This window comes from Hydra vulgaris, chromosome 06 (genome assembly GCF_038396675.1).
Source record: "Hydra vulgaris chromosome 06, alternate assembly HydraT2T_AEP".
NCBI classification, from domain to species: Eukaryota; Metazoa; Cnidaria; class Hydrozoa; order Anthoathecata; family Hydridae; genus Hydra; species Hydra vulgaris.
Window position 1 is genome coordinate 24,602,018 of NC_088925.1, and position 20,024 is coordinate 24,622,041.

The window sequence follows — 20,024 nt, forward strand, 5'->3', positions numbered from 1 at the left end:
TAAGTATTAATTTATTGCCCTCACATTTGGAATAAGGGGGGAAAGCATGTGGACCTATTTTACCTCCAGGTTTCAACCACTGCAGTTGTTTTTATATCTTTAATTTTTTTAGATATTTACACCTGACATTAGCTCAAATATACTCAAATTTGGGGCCTAAAATGTCATCTAAAACACACAAAAATCCTGACGACGTTCTTAATTATAAAGACAAAATTTTTGACTATTTCAACTTTATTTAATTTAGGACTACTTGTCTTAACGAAACTAGTTGTGTACTTTTAAAAAAATGACTTCTCGTACAGTTTTAATAACTACTCATTTCAAACTGTGACTTTTGCTCTTTTTATAACAAGTTTTCCAGAAACTTTGTACGTTTGTCGTTACCTAAGCCCTCCACTTTTGTATTCTCTTCATTTCATCATATTTTTCCGCATTTTAAATAAAATAAAAAGTATTAGTAATATTATTTATTCCACTATAGATTCTTTCTTTTTCTTGATAGAGATTTTTAATACAATAAAAAGGCGTGTAACGCCTTATTTATTATTAAAAACGCTTCTATCAAATTGCCTTCCTCCTTAATAAGATGTTCTCCTCACTAAAACGTCCCTCTCTTACCTAATCAGTTATTATTAATATTAAAAATTGCTTGGTTAAAAAAAAGAATATATTTACAAACAAAAATTATTGACTTGCACACAAAAATATTAAAATCCAAAAAAATATAAACTTATCGAAAAAGAAGTTTTAATAAACACAAGTAGTGATTATTTGTGATTTGCGAAAGAAAAAAAAAAGATGTATTTACATACCGAATAGAAATAAATAAATTTGAATTAAAAATAGAAAAAAGTAACTTTTTAAAAAGTCTTCAAAAGTAGAAGGAGTATTATTTATTTTATTTGTGATTTAAAGCAACATTTAAATTAAGAAAAAAGCCTAAAAAACTTAACCAATTAAAAAAAAAGTCAATAGATGCAAGTATATTTACAAAAGGTTTCCAATGCAAGTTTATTTGCAAACAAAATTTATTAGCAAAAAAAAGAAAAAGTAAAGAGAACCTATCGTAATAATCTTTTAAATATATGCGCAAACCTTTAAAACATAAAACTATGTACACCTCCACAAAGTATGTTTCAGATAGCAATCAACTCAGATAATCGATAAGGACTAACCGTTGTTTGCCCTTTGTTTATATACTAAAAAAGGAAAAAAAGTCCAAGGTAAAAACAAGCATTTTGTATATCTATATTTGATAAAGCCAAAAAAAATAAAATCGATAAAAATAAAGTTTAATAAAACCTTAACAAATTTTGATAGATTTAAAAGATTTCCAGAAGTTCCAAATTCTTTTTTAAGTCGTAAAACTTGTGTAGCATCGAAAGGTATTATGTAAAATATCATGCTAAAGTTTCTTCGTATATTTTAAACGAAAACATGGCTAACAACTTTAGGGATGAAACTAATTTTTTAAGGTTATCTTAATAATAAAACTATTTGACTAACAACCATACAAATTTAATAAAACTAATTGACTAACAACCATAAATTAAATAATTTTTATTTCATTAATTGTTAAGATGTATTTTTATATTAATTCGATAAAATTTATTTGTTTCCATTATCTCTATATTACTATTACCTCTTATATTACTATCATCTCTTATATTTACGTCTCCATTATCTCTGTACAAATAACAATACTTCTTAATGACTATTAGAAAATAAATATTGCCCCAAATTCCTTTCCCAATTATTAACATTTTCTTTTACCTCTGCCCAATCAAAACTTAATCTATCTTTAACACATTCTACTTTTTGGATTCTGATATAAAAATAGTCAAGATTATTTTTATATCAGGATCAAAAAAGAAGCTTAGCAACTAAAAAAGGGGTCTTCTCCAGATTTTATTCGGCTCCTATATTTTTTTATTGCCCCCTCCTCTCTTCGACAAAAAATTATACATGAAATTCTTCTGCTTATTCTTTAACACAATTTTAATTTGATGACCTAGAAACCAGTCTAATATGTTAAAAACGTACTAGACTCACATACTAGTTTTTGCCTTGTAATTGTTAGCTGTTTTAGGCAAATCTGAAACACTGTCCTCATCTTTAACCTTGGTTTTGAAATTTTTTTTTCCGTTAAAAAGATGACGTTTGCAGATTGCAAAGTTCTTGGATTTTTATTAAAGGCAAATAAGTAAGTTATTGGTTTACTAAAATAGTTTAACTATTATAGATTGCATAACATTAAAGTATATTTGCCACTTAACAAAACTATATATTATTTTTATATTTATAAAATAATGCAATTTGTTTTAACTTTTTAGATATAAATTAAATATTGCTCACTTTTTCAAGTGTTAGTCGAGATTATTATTAAAGTTAAAAAAATTATCTGAAGTTTGCATTTCTAAGCTGCATAATAATTAGCACATGCTGCTAATGTTCACGTGTTTATATACATTTCTTAGCTGCATAATAGTTAGCAAATACTGATAATGTTCATGTGTTTATTTACATGCTTAGTTACATAATAATTAGTACATACTGTTAATGCCCATGTGTTTATATACATGCTTAGCTACATAATAATTAGTACATACTGTTAATGCTCATGTGTTTTTATACATGCTTAGCTACATAATAATTAGTACATACTGTTAATGCTCATGTGTTTTTATACATGCTTAGCTACATAATAATTAGTTCAAACTGTTAATGTTTATGTATTTATATACATCCTAGCAACATAATAATTAGTACATACTGTTAAAGTTCATGTGATTATATACATGCTTATTATTTATTACAGTTACAAATTTTTGAAAATTTGGTCTTCATGGGCCTCTTATAACTTTGGAATCCAGTGGCTAAATCCAATTGTTTTTCAACTAACTATACATAGAATGTAATAGAGCTCAAGCCCCATCTCGGAACCTGATGCCAGGGCTCAGTCTCACTCAGAAAAAAATTATAAAGCATTAAAAAATAAAAAAAATAAAAACAAATAATGTGATATACATAAACATAAACAAAGATAAATAAATAAAAATATTTCCTTAAATGGTCATTTTCAAAAGTTCAAGCTCATTCAGGGAAGTTTGAGGCCAATAAAAAATTTACTGAATCTTATAACATTAACTATTTTAACTAAATACCCTTTTATTACCAACATTATTCTTCTCAATCAAAACCAAATTATGAAATTTTTATTTGAGTATTTATCTAATAAATATTAATTTTATCTTTTATTATTATTACTTTTTTTTATATTACTGTACTTATATAACTATTATTACTTTTATTTTATCCTGTCTTTTTTTTAACTCTACTACTATTATTACTATTGTCATTAATTTAATTTTGTTTTAAAAGTCTTATTAATATTATTTATAATGATATTGATAGTGATTCCATTGTAGTAATAGTTTTATGGTTATCGCTATAATTTTTGCAAATGTTATGTTTATTTTTTTAATTTCTCTCATAGTTATAAACTTTTCTATAATTATTTTTACCATAATCTTTATTATTAGCTATAATTTTTAGTAAAGCTCTCATATCATAGTTACTATTTGTAATTTTTTAATTCATATTATTATTATTATTATTATTGTTATTATTGTTATTATTGTTATATTATTAATGTTATTATTATTATTGCAATTATTAATATTATCTTTATTTATAAGTGCTTTTTTTTCTTTCCTTTATTTCCTCTCTCTTTATTTTATTTCAAATTCTTTCTATGTTTTATTTATAGTTTTTTTTTATTGTATATGTTTTTTTAAAGGTGTATATGAGTAATATATCATAAACTCACATAAATAAGATTAGGTGTCACTATATGAGTGACACCTAATCTTAAAATAATTTTTGTTATACAACCATCTTCATCAAACATATTATAAATCCAGTAATGTTAAATACAATTTGAACATTCTAAAAAAACCTTCTTCCAATAATTCCACCAATAACAAGCCCAAGTTGTTCCTTTATTTTCTTATTTTTTATTTTCTTTTTAATGAAACAGAAACCTTGTTACCTACTAACTGAAGAAAACTAAATGTTTTCTAATACCCAGTTAAATGATATATGATACATTTCTTGCAACATATACAAGCATTTAATGTTGATAGATCATACTTTAGGCAATTATCAGGTTGCAAGTGTCTGAGTAAGAAGGTAAATGTTATTCATTTAAGTATGATTAGAACCACACACTTATTGTGGTAAACAATATTGACTTGAATATGTTACATCAGACAAAACAATGGCAACTTTTACATTAATCATGATCAATTCAATTATACAATCAACTGAAATATTATCCATGAAACTTGTAAACTCCAAATTTTTTTGACACGCACTAATTTATTTTTATAAACTGTTGAATAAATTAGAAGTTTATGATTAAAATGATATTGATCTAGAATGATCTTCCTCCTTCTTTTATATATTTTTATTTCTTTCTTAAAACTAAACTGTACAAGCTTACAGTAAATAGTTGAAGTTTTTAATGAAGCCATAACAACATTGTTTGTTGTGACCCACCAAATCCAATCAATTCGAAAGAACAATACAAGTAAGAAATAAACTTCCTTTTTGTTCAAGATTCCATAGAATATTATCTTTATAGGACTACTTGTAAATTTATTGACATGTTGATCCATCAAAACCAATAATAAATACCTGTGTATGTATACAACATAAATAAAATCTTATCTTTGTGTATGTCATTTGTGTACGTCATTTTCAATAAATTATGAATTTATATAAACAATACTTAACTGATTCTAAACTTTTACAAGAGATTGTATACTGTAGTGTCAATGTTTCATATTGAATTAACTTTAACTGAAAAAAGTCTTTTTGCAGAGTAGGCAACCGGCAGTATAGTCAAAAAAATTTGGTAAATCAACAGAAGCTGAGTAATCAGTTACAATTAGACTGTCACTATTATTTTACAAAACCTGCTAATATAAATCCTTAGACAGTCCACAATCAAGTATCAGAGTTTTTTCTAGTGAATAAGAATATAAAACAGATTTAGCTTTTTTCTCTATCATCTTTGTGGGAAATTACAACCTGATGCAAACATTACTTCTAAAATTGATAATGAAATTGAAAATGAAGCATCTAATGCTTCATTTTCAATTTCATTTTTTTTCTTATAACAACATTGACTTTATTTTATTTAATACATCTACACGACAATCTTCACCCTTTTATTTTCACCCTTCACAACACCCTTTAATACATCTACACGACACCCTTTAATACATCTACACGACACCCTTTAATACATCTACATGACAATCTTCACATTTACAATTTAATTGTTTAATAAAATCTGTTAATTTTTATACACCTTGAATATTTCATTGTAATTTTTTCCATTTTCACATTAGAATTACAATTTCTAATGTGTCACGTTAAGAAACACATTCTGATATGCCTTGTTAAATAACACATTCTGCTGTGTCCTGTTAAACAAATGATAAAATTTAAACTTGTAAAATACATTATTAAAACACAGGTTTAAATAAATTTTCAAAAACTTAAATTAAAGCTACTTACTTACAACTAGAGTAAAACATATCTCATATTTATTATTATAGTTGTTTTTATTATTATTATTATTTATAACATATTTATTTTTGAAATAATTTAATGTATAATCTTTTTTTGCAATCCATTGGTAAATTGTTTTAAAGTTTTTAGATTTTTTTTGTGTATTCCAGTGTAATAAAGAAATTTTATATTGTGTTTTGCATTATACTTGACATTCGAGTATTACAACTGTCATTTTACAATTATGTGGATAATTTCATTAAATATACTTGATTAAATGATTGCAAAATTAATTAAAATTAATTAAAATTCTTCATGGAATACTAATTTAGTTTTCAATGAATATTAAATAAAAGTTATCAGTAAAGTTTGTTGTTAACATTTTCTGACAAGTAACCAATTATTTAAATATCAATTAAAATATAAGTAATCAATTCTTTATTATATATATATATATATATATATATATATATATATATATATATATATATATATATATATATATATATATATATATATATATATATATATATATATACATATAGATATAGCATATTAGTTTTTACAATGATATTACCTCTTCTGTATTAAAAGATTAGTAATACACTAAGCTCATTCTTTAAACAATTATTTTAATTTAATTTTTATTTTATTATTAAGTTTTAAATAAAATAGGAATAAAACACATAAGAAAAAAGATAAAGATTTAGTAACATTAAGTTAAATAACATAAAATAGTATGTGACCTAATTGAAATTAATATAAAAAATTAGTATAAAAATAAGATTTTTTTTGATAAAACAATCTAAAAAAAAGCACAAGTATAAACAATTAGGAAACTTATTATAAAATGTTAAATGAACATACACTTCTAGTATCTAAACTAGAATTTTTCTCTCCAAACATAGCAGCATTCTTTGTTTCATGCTTTGCTTGTTTATAATTTTCCAACTTGATCAATTCATGCACTGAGCAAAGCTCTTCCAGCCATATTGGTACTTCTTGTTCAGACTAAGTTTTGAGTAAAAAAAGTGTAGGATTTTTATAATGAAATAGATCAAGAATAATTAACATTACCAAAAAAAAATAATTATTTACCCCTCCTAATAAAACAACCAATGGTCGAGCTAATACTTCATCCTTTCCCTTCACAAACAATGAGATAGATTTACCTGGATTTCCGATACGACCTGCACGCCCAATTCGATATATGTATGTTCTCATGTCATCATGATTTAGATTTGGCAAGTTATAATTTATTACCGTTTTAACTTCAAAAATATCAAGGCCACGCGCACTAACATTGGTACATATCAAAAGGGGTTTTATACCTTCATTAAATTCATAGATGGCCCTTTTTCGATCATTTTGAGTACGATGACTTAAAAAAATCAGCAAAAGGAAAAAAAGTATTTACATTATATATTAAACATTACATATTACACAAAAAATATTACACATTACATATTAAACATTATATTATTACTGATTATATATTACACTAAATTATTAGATGATTAATTTCTAAATTCACTAAATTATTAAATTATTAGCTAAATTAGCAGATGCTAAATTAAATTTTTCCGACAAAAGAAAAAGTAAAAACTTATTTTTAATAACATAATTTGTTGTTTAAAAGAAGTTATAATAACCACATATATATATATATATATATATATATATATATATATATATATATATATATATATATATATATACACATGTATATATATATACATGCATATATATATATATATATATATATATATATATATATATATATATATATATATATATATATATATATACACATGTATATATATATACATGCATATATATATATATATATATATATATATATATATATATATATATCTATGCATATAAAGATTATATTTTTTTTAGGTTTCAAACAATATAGATTTTGCAATACATTTATTGACAAATTTTTTCTACATTTAAACAGAACATAAAATATTTAAGACATTTAATTGATATACATTTAAAAATAAATATTTTTGAAAAAAAGTTGTTTTACGCGCAAAAAACTATTTTTTTAAATTTATTGTGCGAACTGCATGTTTCTGACAAAGGTAAAGAGATTTAGCATTTTAGTGGAGTTATTATTGATATAATTCCTCAGATATTTTTGTTGGTATATGCTTCAAGAAACTTTTTAACTTTTTTTCTTTTTAAGTAATATTATTAATTAAAACGTCTGGCATGACACGGCAGTTTTTTTTTGTTTTGAAAATAGTTAGATTAGCAATCCATTTATTTTTTTATATTTAGAAACAATTTATTCTGCTTAAACCAAAAAGAATCTTTTTTAAAGTTATTTGTCATTTTAGTAAAAAACATTAATATTTTTACAAGATAAAAATAAACTTGTGTTCTGCAAAATTTATTTTTGTCAAGTTTGATGAATTATGAAGACGATTTAAGAATATTATAAACCAATTGGACCAAATATAGTATTTACAGTATTCAAGTATTCAGCAAATTTATTTGTTTTTTTTTTTGTTTTTGTTTTATACACTTTCTTTAATTTAACTTTGATCAGAAGGATTAGGAAATTCAAAAAAAATTGAATAAACTAAGATGGACACTGAAACCAATCAGTTAGTTGGGTCAAGAAGCATTACTTTGCAACACTATTAAAAAGTCATTAAACTCTTCTTTTATTTAAAACTATTTAAAAAGTCATTATCAAGCTTATCACTATTAAGATAAGGAAAATGTGGTCGAAAACAAAAGACTTCTGTGAGAGATGGCCAATATCTGATGCTGGAGAGTATCAAAAATCCAAAGGTAAGTAATTAACTAATGAATGATTTAGTCACACATGACATCTATGTCTGCTTGAGTTTGAGCTACTAAAAGGTTTGTCAAAAACTCTCTAAAAAACTATTACTTAAAGATGCCATGAAAAAGAAGTGTCTTTTATGAGAAAAGAAATAATAATAATAAATAAAAGAACAATGGAAAAAAGAACAACGGAAAAAAGAACAACGGAAAAAAGTATGACAAAATGTAGTAGTTAAATTGAAAGTTATTTTATTTATTATATTTGTATATATTATTATTTTCAAAAACTGAAGATATTAAATTGAAGAGACTTTATAATTATTAACTTATTTACCTATAAACAGGCATAATAAATGTTAAATTGGTTTCTAGTTTTATTTTCGGATGAATCTCATTACAAAGTGCAAGGCCAGCAATAAATGTTTATTAGTCACTCGAATGATGATTCTTAAAGACCCGGACTTACTTAGTGACTAGTCTAGTAGGGATATTTATTATGTTTTTTCTTTACTATTAAATAGAATATGTAAATAATGTAACTGTTTGTGTATAAATCCTTTTGTTTTTACTTTATTATTTTGTTTTAAATTACTACCGACAGTTTTGACTAGCGATATAAATAATGTTGTTCATCATTTATATTATTTATGACATTGTCAACTTTTATATGCATTTAATATTTTTAAAAATAGTTGAAAAGCTGTCTAAATAAAATAGTGAATTGAGTTTGAATTAACCAGAAAAGATATAAGTTTAATCTTTGAGATTCAATTTGTAATGATGTTCCAAGAACAACTTAGTTGGAGAAGGAAAACTACGGTAATGTTTTAAAAATATCAGAAAGGGAAGTTAATTAATGCACAAGATTTTACTTCACAGTTAAATATATGCATATAAAAGCCATGTTTATAAATAATACACATTATTTATTATAATACAATTATTTTTATTTGTTTATATATTAATTAATGCGAAGGGCTTGTCTTAAGTAAAAATAAATTTTATGCACACACTTTAATATTTATTATATTTTTACATTACTATACTTAATAAATTACATATTTATTATATTTATTATGTTTTAAATAGTAAAGTAAAAATTTAATAAATTTTTGAATTTAATAGTGTGTGCATAAGTTGACTGGCAATATAAATTTTTAATTCATTTATTTAGCCATACTTTTACAAGTACTTTGTTTTATAATATATATAAAGATGGCAAGGACGTGAATAGGGCTGCTAGTTCAAACATGTTCAAGTTCGAACGCTCGAACTTTACACAAAAATTTCAACGTTCAAGTTCAAACTTTTTTTTCCTTATAGTTCGAACTTTAAAATTTTTAAAAATGGTAAGTCTTTTCATTAATTTTTGTAAAACAAGCTAAAATATAACTAAAATTTACAAATTCAAATATTTTTGCTTTTTTTTGTTTTGTGTTTGTCTGAAAACTCTAAAAATATAATCAAAATTACATCACCTGAACATTTTTATTAATTAATTATCAAATTAATTATTAATTATTTATTAATTATGAAATTATAATATTATAATTATATTATAATATATAAATATATACTACTTTTATCAAATAATTAATATAAAATAATAAACACGTAAATTGTTATATTTTCTGTAAAAATTATTTTCTTAATCTTTTTTAATTGTTTATCACTTTATGTATAACACTTATAGTATAATATAACTTATATTATATTATAGTATAATATAACTTATATTATAATTTTTTGTTAAATTTATTTACAGTATGTTTATACATATGTATGCATTAAATATTGTGGTGAAGTGAAACTTTTATGATTTAGGTGCATTATAGCTATTATTATCACAGATTAGTAGGATTCAACAACATTTAAATTTGTTTATTGACTTTATTCGGCAAAAGTGATCCCATAGATTAAAAGAACTCATTAATATTAGTGACTTGCATGATAAAATATCCTTTTTATGATTTAATATGACAATTCAAATAATATTAGATGGAAACCCATGGAAATTCCATGATTTTTCCTTGGATGGAAAAGCATGGAATTTCCATGGGTATTTGGAACACTTTTCCATGGAAAACTCATAGATTTTCCATGAAAAACCCATGATATTTCCATGAAAACGTGTTCCAAATACGTAGGGAAATTCCATGGTTTTCCCATGGGTTTTTTTTCATAGATTTTCCCTGGAAATTTTCCATAAGGGTTTACCCAGTTTCTGGCATGATGAACTCTTACACTTGTATTGAGGTTCTGCAAACCCATTTAATTATAGAGATGTTAAATATGTTTTCAAATGGAAGCGGAGTATTGCAGCATGATTTAGCTACATGCCATATATTCAAAAAAAGTCAAGAAATTCATGGTAGAAAACAATATTAAAACACTTAAATAGCCTGGTAACTCCCCAGATCTGATACTATTTGTTCAAAGCCCTTGAGAAAATAACTTTGAGTAACTTGGACTTTTATTTTGAATTACACAATAACAATGCATATAACACAATAAAAAAATGTCAAAAACTTCAATAATAATTCCAGAACTTCAAACAATCGTAAATTTATTGAACACATTTGTATTAAATATAATTCAATTAACTAAATATTTTCACAGACAACTTCAATTTGAATAAAGTCTTTTAATTGAGTAAATTTTTAAAGAATGCTAACAGAAAGCTCAAAAATAGAATCAAAACCAAAAAATACAAAATACTAAAAGAAGTTAACAAAGGATAATTATCTGCATTCATATCAAAAAAATATGGCATTTTAAAAGAAACATTATCTAGATAGTTAAAAGAAAAAACAAAAATATCTTCAAAAATAAAAAAGATAAAAATTTTTCAAAAAAAGTCACAATACAAATCTCCTAATATGAGGATTTTAACAAAGCATCTTATATGTGGCTTTTAAGCACATGATACCAGACATTACTATGTGTAAAATCAATTTCAAAGCATTTAGCAAATGAAGTTAGGTGTAATTTTAAAAATTAGAAAGATGATCAGACAAATGAAAAAAAAATTATTTCGTCTAAAACAATACTAAGTATTTCATCATTTTACCATACATTGATATTTACATTGGAAAGTTTATTACATAAAATATCTCTAAAAGTTTGTCAAAGAAATAACAATATGCATAGAACTCTCATTCTTACCCAAGTTTAATCGTTCATCAATCAATTCATTCTGTTTTAATTTGTTTAAAGTTTAATTGAAAAGCTAAAAAAAAAGATTCTTCTTGTAATGCATTTGTGTAGTTATTTCCCACTGCATAAGAGCAAATAAAACAAATGAAAATATAGTTTTTTTTCTTTTGATTAAGTGAAGGTCAAGATGAAATGATAAAAAATCAATGAAATGACAGCTCCTTCAAGGGTAATAATTTTGCTACTAATATTGGCTTGTTACAATTCCTATGATATATTTAAGGCAGATAAATATGTTTTGTCATTCAAAGAAAATTATGCGTTGTACCAATTATATTTTATTGTTTTTAGAGTGGTCAGTTCTTGGTCTTCCACAGAAATTTTCTGGATTGATACCATCTGTTATCTTGATGCTCTGAGTGATACCGTAAACAAATATCTGCAGCAATCATTCCTTGTTGTCAAACAGATATCTGCAGCAATTATTTCTTTGTAATCAAACAGATATTTGCAGCAATCATTCTTTCTTGTCATCGTCCATTAAAAGTTGTACTTGAACATTCATTGATTCAATTATTTCTAATTATTCGCTGATAACATTATCATAATGCATATAATTTCTTCTTATTGTGTAGTTGATAACTACACAATTGAAATTGTTTAGTGTGTTGCCAGCAAGCACAATTTTGCATTTATAAGTAATTATTCATAATAGTTATGATCAGTCAGATCTCTTTAGCCATAACTATCATACATAAAATACTATATTTATTACATATCATATTTAAAATAAACTGGCATGCAAACTTTGCTTAATTGAAACACTTGTCCAGTCTACAAAATATCTGCTCCACTTGAGGATCTGAGTTAAGCAGGTTCTACAGTATGAAGAATAGTTGACTATTTGCATTCAGTTTGAAGCTGATTAAACAAATCGAAGTTGAAAAAAAAAAAAAAAATAAAATAGAATTTCTAATGTTGACCAATTTTAAAAAAATCTATTAAAAACTTTACATATGAGAAATATGGTAAAATATAAACAGTATACAGCATCATAATTAATCTGTATTTTAAAGGATAAATTAACAAAAATATAACCATACTGTACATATTTTCCCATTATACAATTTTAAAAAATTCACTCATTTATGCACTCAATTTAAAATATTAAAATTATAAATTAAATATAGATATCTTACTATATGCAATACTTTTTTACTAAAAACGTCAGAATCAATAAAATTTTAATGGGTGCCAATTTATTAATGCATATTAAATTTTAAAACAAATTAAGAATATTCTATAATGTTATGTGCTAAGCATGAAGCCTGAAATCATGAATTGTGAAATTATAACATATTTAAAAAAGGTCTTTTTATTCTACATAAACAAAAAAACAAAAAAACTCTAAATATGATATTCCAATAACTCCAAAACTTACCCATGAATAACTGTTACAGGGTAATTTTTAATGCACAGTTGTTGAGCTATTTTTATAGTTTCTTTAATGGTTTCAATGAAAACAATAGTTTTATTATTTTGTGATAATTCTTGAACAATTTGATTTTCTAATATTTGAAACTTTAACTCTGGTTTATCTACCAATAAGAAACTTTGAGTTATGGATTTTGGTGAGGTCAAGTTATTACCAATATCTACATGACAGTATGTATCATTTAAAAACATGCAAACAGTGTCAGTAAAAAAAGCTAGTTTTTTTTTAGCTCCTTTTTGATCGTGCATTATTTGAATAGCCGGTAGAGTTGCACAAAACAAAGCAGTCTGTCGTAGAGACTTTTCAGGCATATCAAAGTCATTCACCAATTTTTCTATATCTTTAACAAAGTTTTTATCTAACATATGATCTCCCTCATCAATAACAAGTACCTTGAGTTCTTTTAGTGAGAGCTGAAAAAAAATCAATTTTGTTTTTAAAAAAAAGTAACTAAACACAAAATATACAATTGTTAACAAAAAGACTTTACCATTTGTTCTTTAGCAAGATAAAGGATTCTCCCAAGGGTTCCAATAAGTATATCACAACCATTTGCAATTTTCTTCTTCTGATTACTAATGCTTATCCCGCCATAGGTACATATTGCCTTAATACAAGTATTTTCTGTCAACAATAAAGCTTCTCTCTCAATTTGCAAAGCCAATTCTCGTGTTGGAGTTAAAATTACAGCAAATGGATTTTTTGAACTAGCTGTTTTAACAGTTTTTTTTTTAATCAAGGTTGAAACAATTGGTATTAGAAATGCAGCCTATGCCAATTTAAAAAAAACACTTTAGTTAAGATAAGCTAAAATTTATGCTTGATTTTGAGATTTTGCTCTGTATTTTTATAAACATTTTAGTTATTATATATATATATATATATATATATATATATATATATATATATATATATATATATATATATATATATATATATATATATATATATATATATATATATATTGTTAAATTTTATTTGAAATTTATTCATTTTCAGAGTGCATAGTTTAAGCAGAAGGTCAAAGTGTCTAATCTAAAGATAAATTTAAATTTAAGATAAAAAGTCAGATTAAGCAATCACTAATACTAATAATACAATAATAATAATAGCAAACTTTTTTTTTTTTCTTTCTTATGTTATTCACCTCCTCAAGGCCAAGAAGGCCACTACAGATGTGGAGGCTACTTAATAATGGTTATAACCCTCTCTCAATTCTATAATTCCGAAACACGAACCTTGACGAGCAAGGCCACTGTGTGGAGAAACAAGTTTCGCTTATAAAGCAAGCGCTTTATCACTACACCACTACCGCATTTAACTTAACTTAAAAAGATTCTTAAAAAAAAGAGAGAGGCGACTATATGTATTTAAACTAATTTTTCATTATCAATTAAATTAACTTATTAAATTAACCTGTTATCAATTAAATTAACTTATTGCCTATTTATAAGGTGATATATATTAAGAATTCAACAATGTACCCTTTATTGTTTTTGAATGATTTTCATTTTAATCTTTTAAATAAGCAATTATTATAAATTGTTAGAACAAACCTAGTTAATGAAATTTTTTTCCTTTACAGCAAAATTAAAAATTTAGACTTTTTCTTGACAAAAACTATTAAATCTATGTTTAAAAAGTATTATTGAAACTATGAAAACGCTTAAAAGAAAGTATTTTTGAAATGCAATTTGTCATCAACTTTCATTCAAATTCTAAGATTTTTAAAAATGCTTTCAAAAAGTTTAAAAACTCAAAGAAAATTCGAATTTGGGACCAGTTCAATTAATAAAATGTGAGCATATCATTAAATTTACAAACCAATAAATACAAAGAAAATACAACCATATAGAAGTAAAACTGTAAAAAAAAAATTCAGAATCTATGGTCAATATCTACTGCTAAATCGGATCAAAATTCAGTTTTTCCATTTTGAGAACCAATTCTTAATAGTTTGCAGATGCAAAAATCTAAACCATTCTGAGAAATTAAGTAGACACTGGCAACAATATAGTAACAGCAGAATTTTGAAAAAAAAGTACAGTGTGGAAATGTCAAAAATAGTATAGTTGATAGAGTAAAAAAGATTACACCAAATAACAAACAACCTTTACTCACTAATATTTTAAAGTCTTAGGTGGGTATTTTTAATTAAAACTAAATTTCTATATGAATACTTACTAAAAGAAATGCTTAATCATTATTTATATAATTTAAAGAAATATTTTTTTGTTAATATAAATAAAAATATTTAATCACTATTTATGTAATTAAAAAAAATGTTTAATCATCATTTATACAAATTTAAAAAAAATTTTAATCACCATTTATGTAATTAAAATAATGTTAAATCGCTATTTATGTAATACAAGACATACAATAATAATCAATTTTCACTTGCTTTTGAATCATCACTTAAAACACATTTAGGCAACCTAAATGTCTATCATATAATTTTTAAATCTTTTTTCAGGTTTCAACAAGTCAATAAAGAGTAATTAAATGAATTCTAAATTCGAGTTTGAAAACGAATTTGAAAGTATTTGGACAATATTCCTAATAATTTGAAAATATACTTAGACAATATTCCTAATAATTTGACAATATACTTGGACAATATTCTTAATAATTCGACAATATACTCGGACAATATTCCTAGTAATTTAATTTTACTTTGAAAAATAAAATACTAAAATTTTATTTTTTTAACTAAACAATTTAATTGTGATGTATTATACAAATCATAAAATTATCATACTTTTGCTTTTTATAAAAAAAAAACAATAATAATAAAAAATAATAACATTAAACAATAAACTAGATAAAATTTATTTTTTGTTTACATTGCGTTGTTAAAAATATTAAACACATTTTAATTAAATTTAGTTGAAAATCAACACTTAAGAATTATTAAATGTGTTTTGGGCTAAATTTGCTAATTTGCTTATTTTATAAATTATTTAGACTTTTGCTGATTGCACAAATTCATCAATACTGTTGTGCGTATGCTTGATCACTGACAAAAACAAACAAAAAAAAATCTTAAAAAAATTATTGCTAAAGTTACTAAACCTCAATTTTTGATTTAAGACTAAAATTATTAAGTTTTTTAGAACTTAAACAAATATAAAGAAAAAAAACTGAAAAAAAATTTGATTACCGTTTTTCCTGATCCAGTTTCTGCACGAGCTAGTAAATCTTTACCTGCTAGTAATATTGGTATTGAGATCACCTGTACAGGTGTAGGAATTTGGTATAAAAGCTTTTTAAGATTTTCAATTAGCACATCTGGTAAGTTAGCATCTTTAAAAGATTTTATTTCGCAAATATCTCCAACTCCTCCAACTTTAATTTTAAATGGATCATCATCAAAATTATAGAGTGGTTTTACACGCGATACTTTAGTTTTATACTTTATTATTCTGCATGAACAATTTACTCTGCTGCAGTTCTCACAATTAGTTAAACACACAAAACAATTATATCTTCTGCATGGAGAATAAGTATATTGCATGTTATTTGGTGGATCTTGCAAACTTAAACCTTAGTAATAAATAAAGTACACTAATAACTAAAGCCAAAAGAGGATGAAGGCGTCATGTCAGAAAAATACAAGTTTCTACTTTTTTAGACAAATAATGGTTTTAATAAATGCTTTTTCACATAAACTTAATAACACTGCAGAGAAATGTGCTGAAATTCCATTTTCACAGTGGATGAAGGAGTAATTCCCCCACAAAAATAAATAACATGGTTTTAGGTGCAAAGATACTTTAATACATTCATCATTAGTAATACTATAAAATAACTTTGATTAATATATTGCAGCATAAATATTTACATATCTTTGTTAAAGTAAAAGATCTCAACAAAATGTGTTCAAAATTTTAACTCCAAGTGTCTCAGTTCCATATTGCAGTAACATAACGCCTTCATTTAAGTTTTCAACTAATATAGCAATAAGCAATATATACTAATACATATATATATATATATACATACATATATATATATATATATATATATATATATATATATATATATATATATATATATATATATATATATATATATAAATATATATATGTATATATACAAATACAGAAATGGTTCATTTACCAAAAGAAAAAAACGTATACAGTGACATATCCAGCCTGACAGCTTTTTACACCAGTGTACTGGTTTGGGCATACAAATTCGATCCTAAACTCCTGTACTTAATTACAGATATAATTTTAGTTCTTTGCATTACAAAAAGTAGGGAATTATATAAAATATATGATAAAAGTAAATATTATATGCTCCTTTGTCAACTTCTGGATACATTACTGTAAAAGTTAAAAAAACTTTTTAAAATACTGACAATTTGAACATTTCTCGCATTAAAATTATAAGAAAGGCTGAAAATTTGGGAGGCAACAAAGAAATGTGAACCTTTTACAAATTACAAGGAGCCATAATATAGTGAATGTATTACAAGAATTAAAAGTGTTAAAACAGCTGCTTTTATGAAAATAAAAACATTTATTTTTACAAAACTTAAATCAAGGTTTTTCTTAAAGAGAACAAAAATTTACTTTGAATAAACAAAAATTCTAATAGATATCAGTGCAACTAACTGATCAATGTTTTTATGAATTCTTTAAGAAAAATTCAGGCAGGATTTCTTTCTCTTTCCTACAAGTATTACCTATTTTCCTAAGTACTACATTTGATGTTTAAATCTCACATTAATATTAAATTAAATCTAATATTATTCAGCAAAATTTTTTCACAAACAAAAATGATCAAATTTAAATCTGGTAATGGAAGAAAGGAGGATTTTCAAGATCTAAACAGGTTAGAAAACTGGTCAACAGGTTAAAAAAAACCCAAACCTCTCACTAAGGAAATGCGCCAAACATTTTAAATTTTTTCATAGTTTTGTTGTAAAAATTCTAAATAAACATGGTCTTCATTCTTTCAAATCACAAAAAGTACCCAATCATTCTGAAATTTAAAAATAAAGATCCAATAACCTGGTGCAAAAAGTTGTATGATAACTATATTTCTAAAAATTTCTGCATTATTAAAGATGATAAAACTTATATCAATTAGAATCATCAGCAATTTCTTGGTGCGTTCTATTATATTGCCAAGTATAGAGAAAAAGCAAATAAAAAATCTAAATAGACAAAAAATGACAAGTTTTCTAAAAAAATGATAAGTTTGCTAAAAAATGATTTCAAAAGTTTGCTATGATTTGGCAAGTTATTTGCATGTGTGGCAAAAAATTAGAATCCTATGTTTCTGAGTTTACTACTGTTTCAGAGTTCACACGTTCTTGTTGTTCTTTGTGCAAGCTTATGGGTAAGCAAGATTTTGAAATTTTATTATATGCTTACAGGAATAAATGAGTTTCATTTATTCCTGTAAGCATATAATAAAATAAAAGAGAATAATATTGCGTAGTTTTAAAATTGTATAAATAGTAAAATAATACACGAAATAAAGGCCTAACAGTAATAACATAAATGCATGAGCATTATTGTGTTAAACTTTTAAGAACATAAGTCTTGGCCTTGGTCTTGTGAAAACTTTTAAAGTTTTGGTTTTTAGAGTGGGTTGACTTTTTGATGTCTTCATCTTGGTATTTGCCTTAGAATTTTAAGCTGTGGACTTAATCTTGAGCCTAAATGCCTTGGTCTTCGTCTTGGTCTTGGAATTTACTGCCTTGACTACATCTCTAGTCACAACCAATCCAAAAAAGAATAATACCAGTCTTTTGTTTTCATTCATAGACTGAAAACAAAATCTGGCTATACTTAAAACTATATTTAAAACAATTTAATTTGATTTGAGCTTATCAATAATGATTAAGAATGTTGATAGATCAGTAACTCTTGCCTAATTTCGACAACTTATAACTTGATTAGAATTTTAATTAATATAAATTATTTCCAGTACCAGATCTGTATTAATTACATCAGTGTACCTTTAATTTTTTATTCAAATGTGTTAAAAGACTGGGTTATAGATTAGTATAGTTTTGGTATACTTTAAATGACAGTTTTGTTTGAAATTATGAAATAAAGAAATTTTCAAGTCAAAAATAAGGATAAAAATTTATACCATTAACTTTTCATAAAATTTTAAGTTGCAAAGCAACAAGTAATTCAGTTCTGTTGAACATTGCTAAGGAATCAAATTTAATTTTAATAACTCAAATATGAAAAAATAATTTAATAAATAAATTTGAAAAAAAATTAAAGGAAATCAATTGCTAATTTTTGATTATTTGTGATAATTATTACCTTCTAACTTGTTAATTACAGACGAAGCCATGAGTTCCTAAAAATATGGTTTTACTTTTATATTATTTATAGAGGATAATAATACATTTTTATACTTTTCAATTTTAAAACTAGGTAAAGGTTCTTAACTTTTGTCTAACCACAGGTAAAAGTTGTGGTTAAATAATAACATAAATGCAACTTTTATACACATACATATATATATACATACATACATGCATACATACATACATACATACATACATACATACATACATACATACATACATACATACATACATACATACATACATACATACATACATACATCATACATACATACATACATACACACACATACATACATAAACACATATATGCATACATTCATTTAGGTTGTCCAGAAAATATTATTTCACTCAGAGTCACCTAAATTAAAGTTTATCCAATTGTATTATCATTATTATGTCTAAAAATAATTTTTTATGATTAATAATAAGTTTTTGATAAGTGATCCTGAGGTCCATAAAAGCCTCTATACAATTTTTTTACATTATAAAGTGTTATATCTTATACATATAACAGCAAACCTAAATTTTCTACTATAACAACAAAACGAAAAATGACAAATTGCTCGGCAACTTAAAATCATAGTTCAAATGCCATTGCTCAATCAGACTTGTCAAAGTTGTGTCATTACCATTTTT

General features: G+C 24.2%; 1 protein-coding gene across 1 annotated transcript; it reads right to left on the reverse strand.

Annotated features, from left to right (window-relative positions):
* Nucleotides 1-656: 656 nt before the first annotated feature.
* Nucleotides 657-19,723, reverse strand: LOC100202897 (ATP-dependent RNA helicase DDX4). Its single transcript, XM_065799674.1, has 8 exons — nucleotides 19,703-19,723; nucleotides 19,339-19,375; nucleotides 16,206-16,588; nucleotides 13,533-13,811; nucleotides 12,989-13,455; nucleotides 6,682-6,964; nucleotides 6,451-6,594; nucleotides 657-1,202 (listed from the first exon to the last, which is right to left on the reverse strand). The coding sequence occupies exons 1-8, from the start codon at nucleotides 19,706-19,708 to the stop codon at nucleotides 1,140-1,142; spliced, it is 1,662 nt and encodes a 553-aa protein (XP_065655746.1). The 5' UTR covers nucleotides 19,709-19,723; the 3' UTR covers nucleotides 657-1,139.
* Between the last annotated feature and the right edge of the window lie 301 nt (nucleotides 19,724-20,024).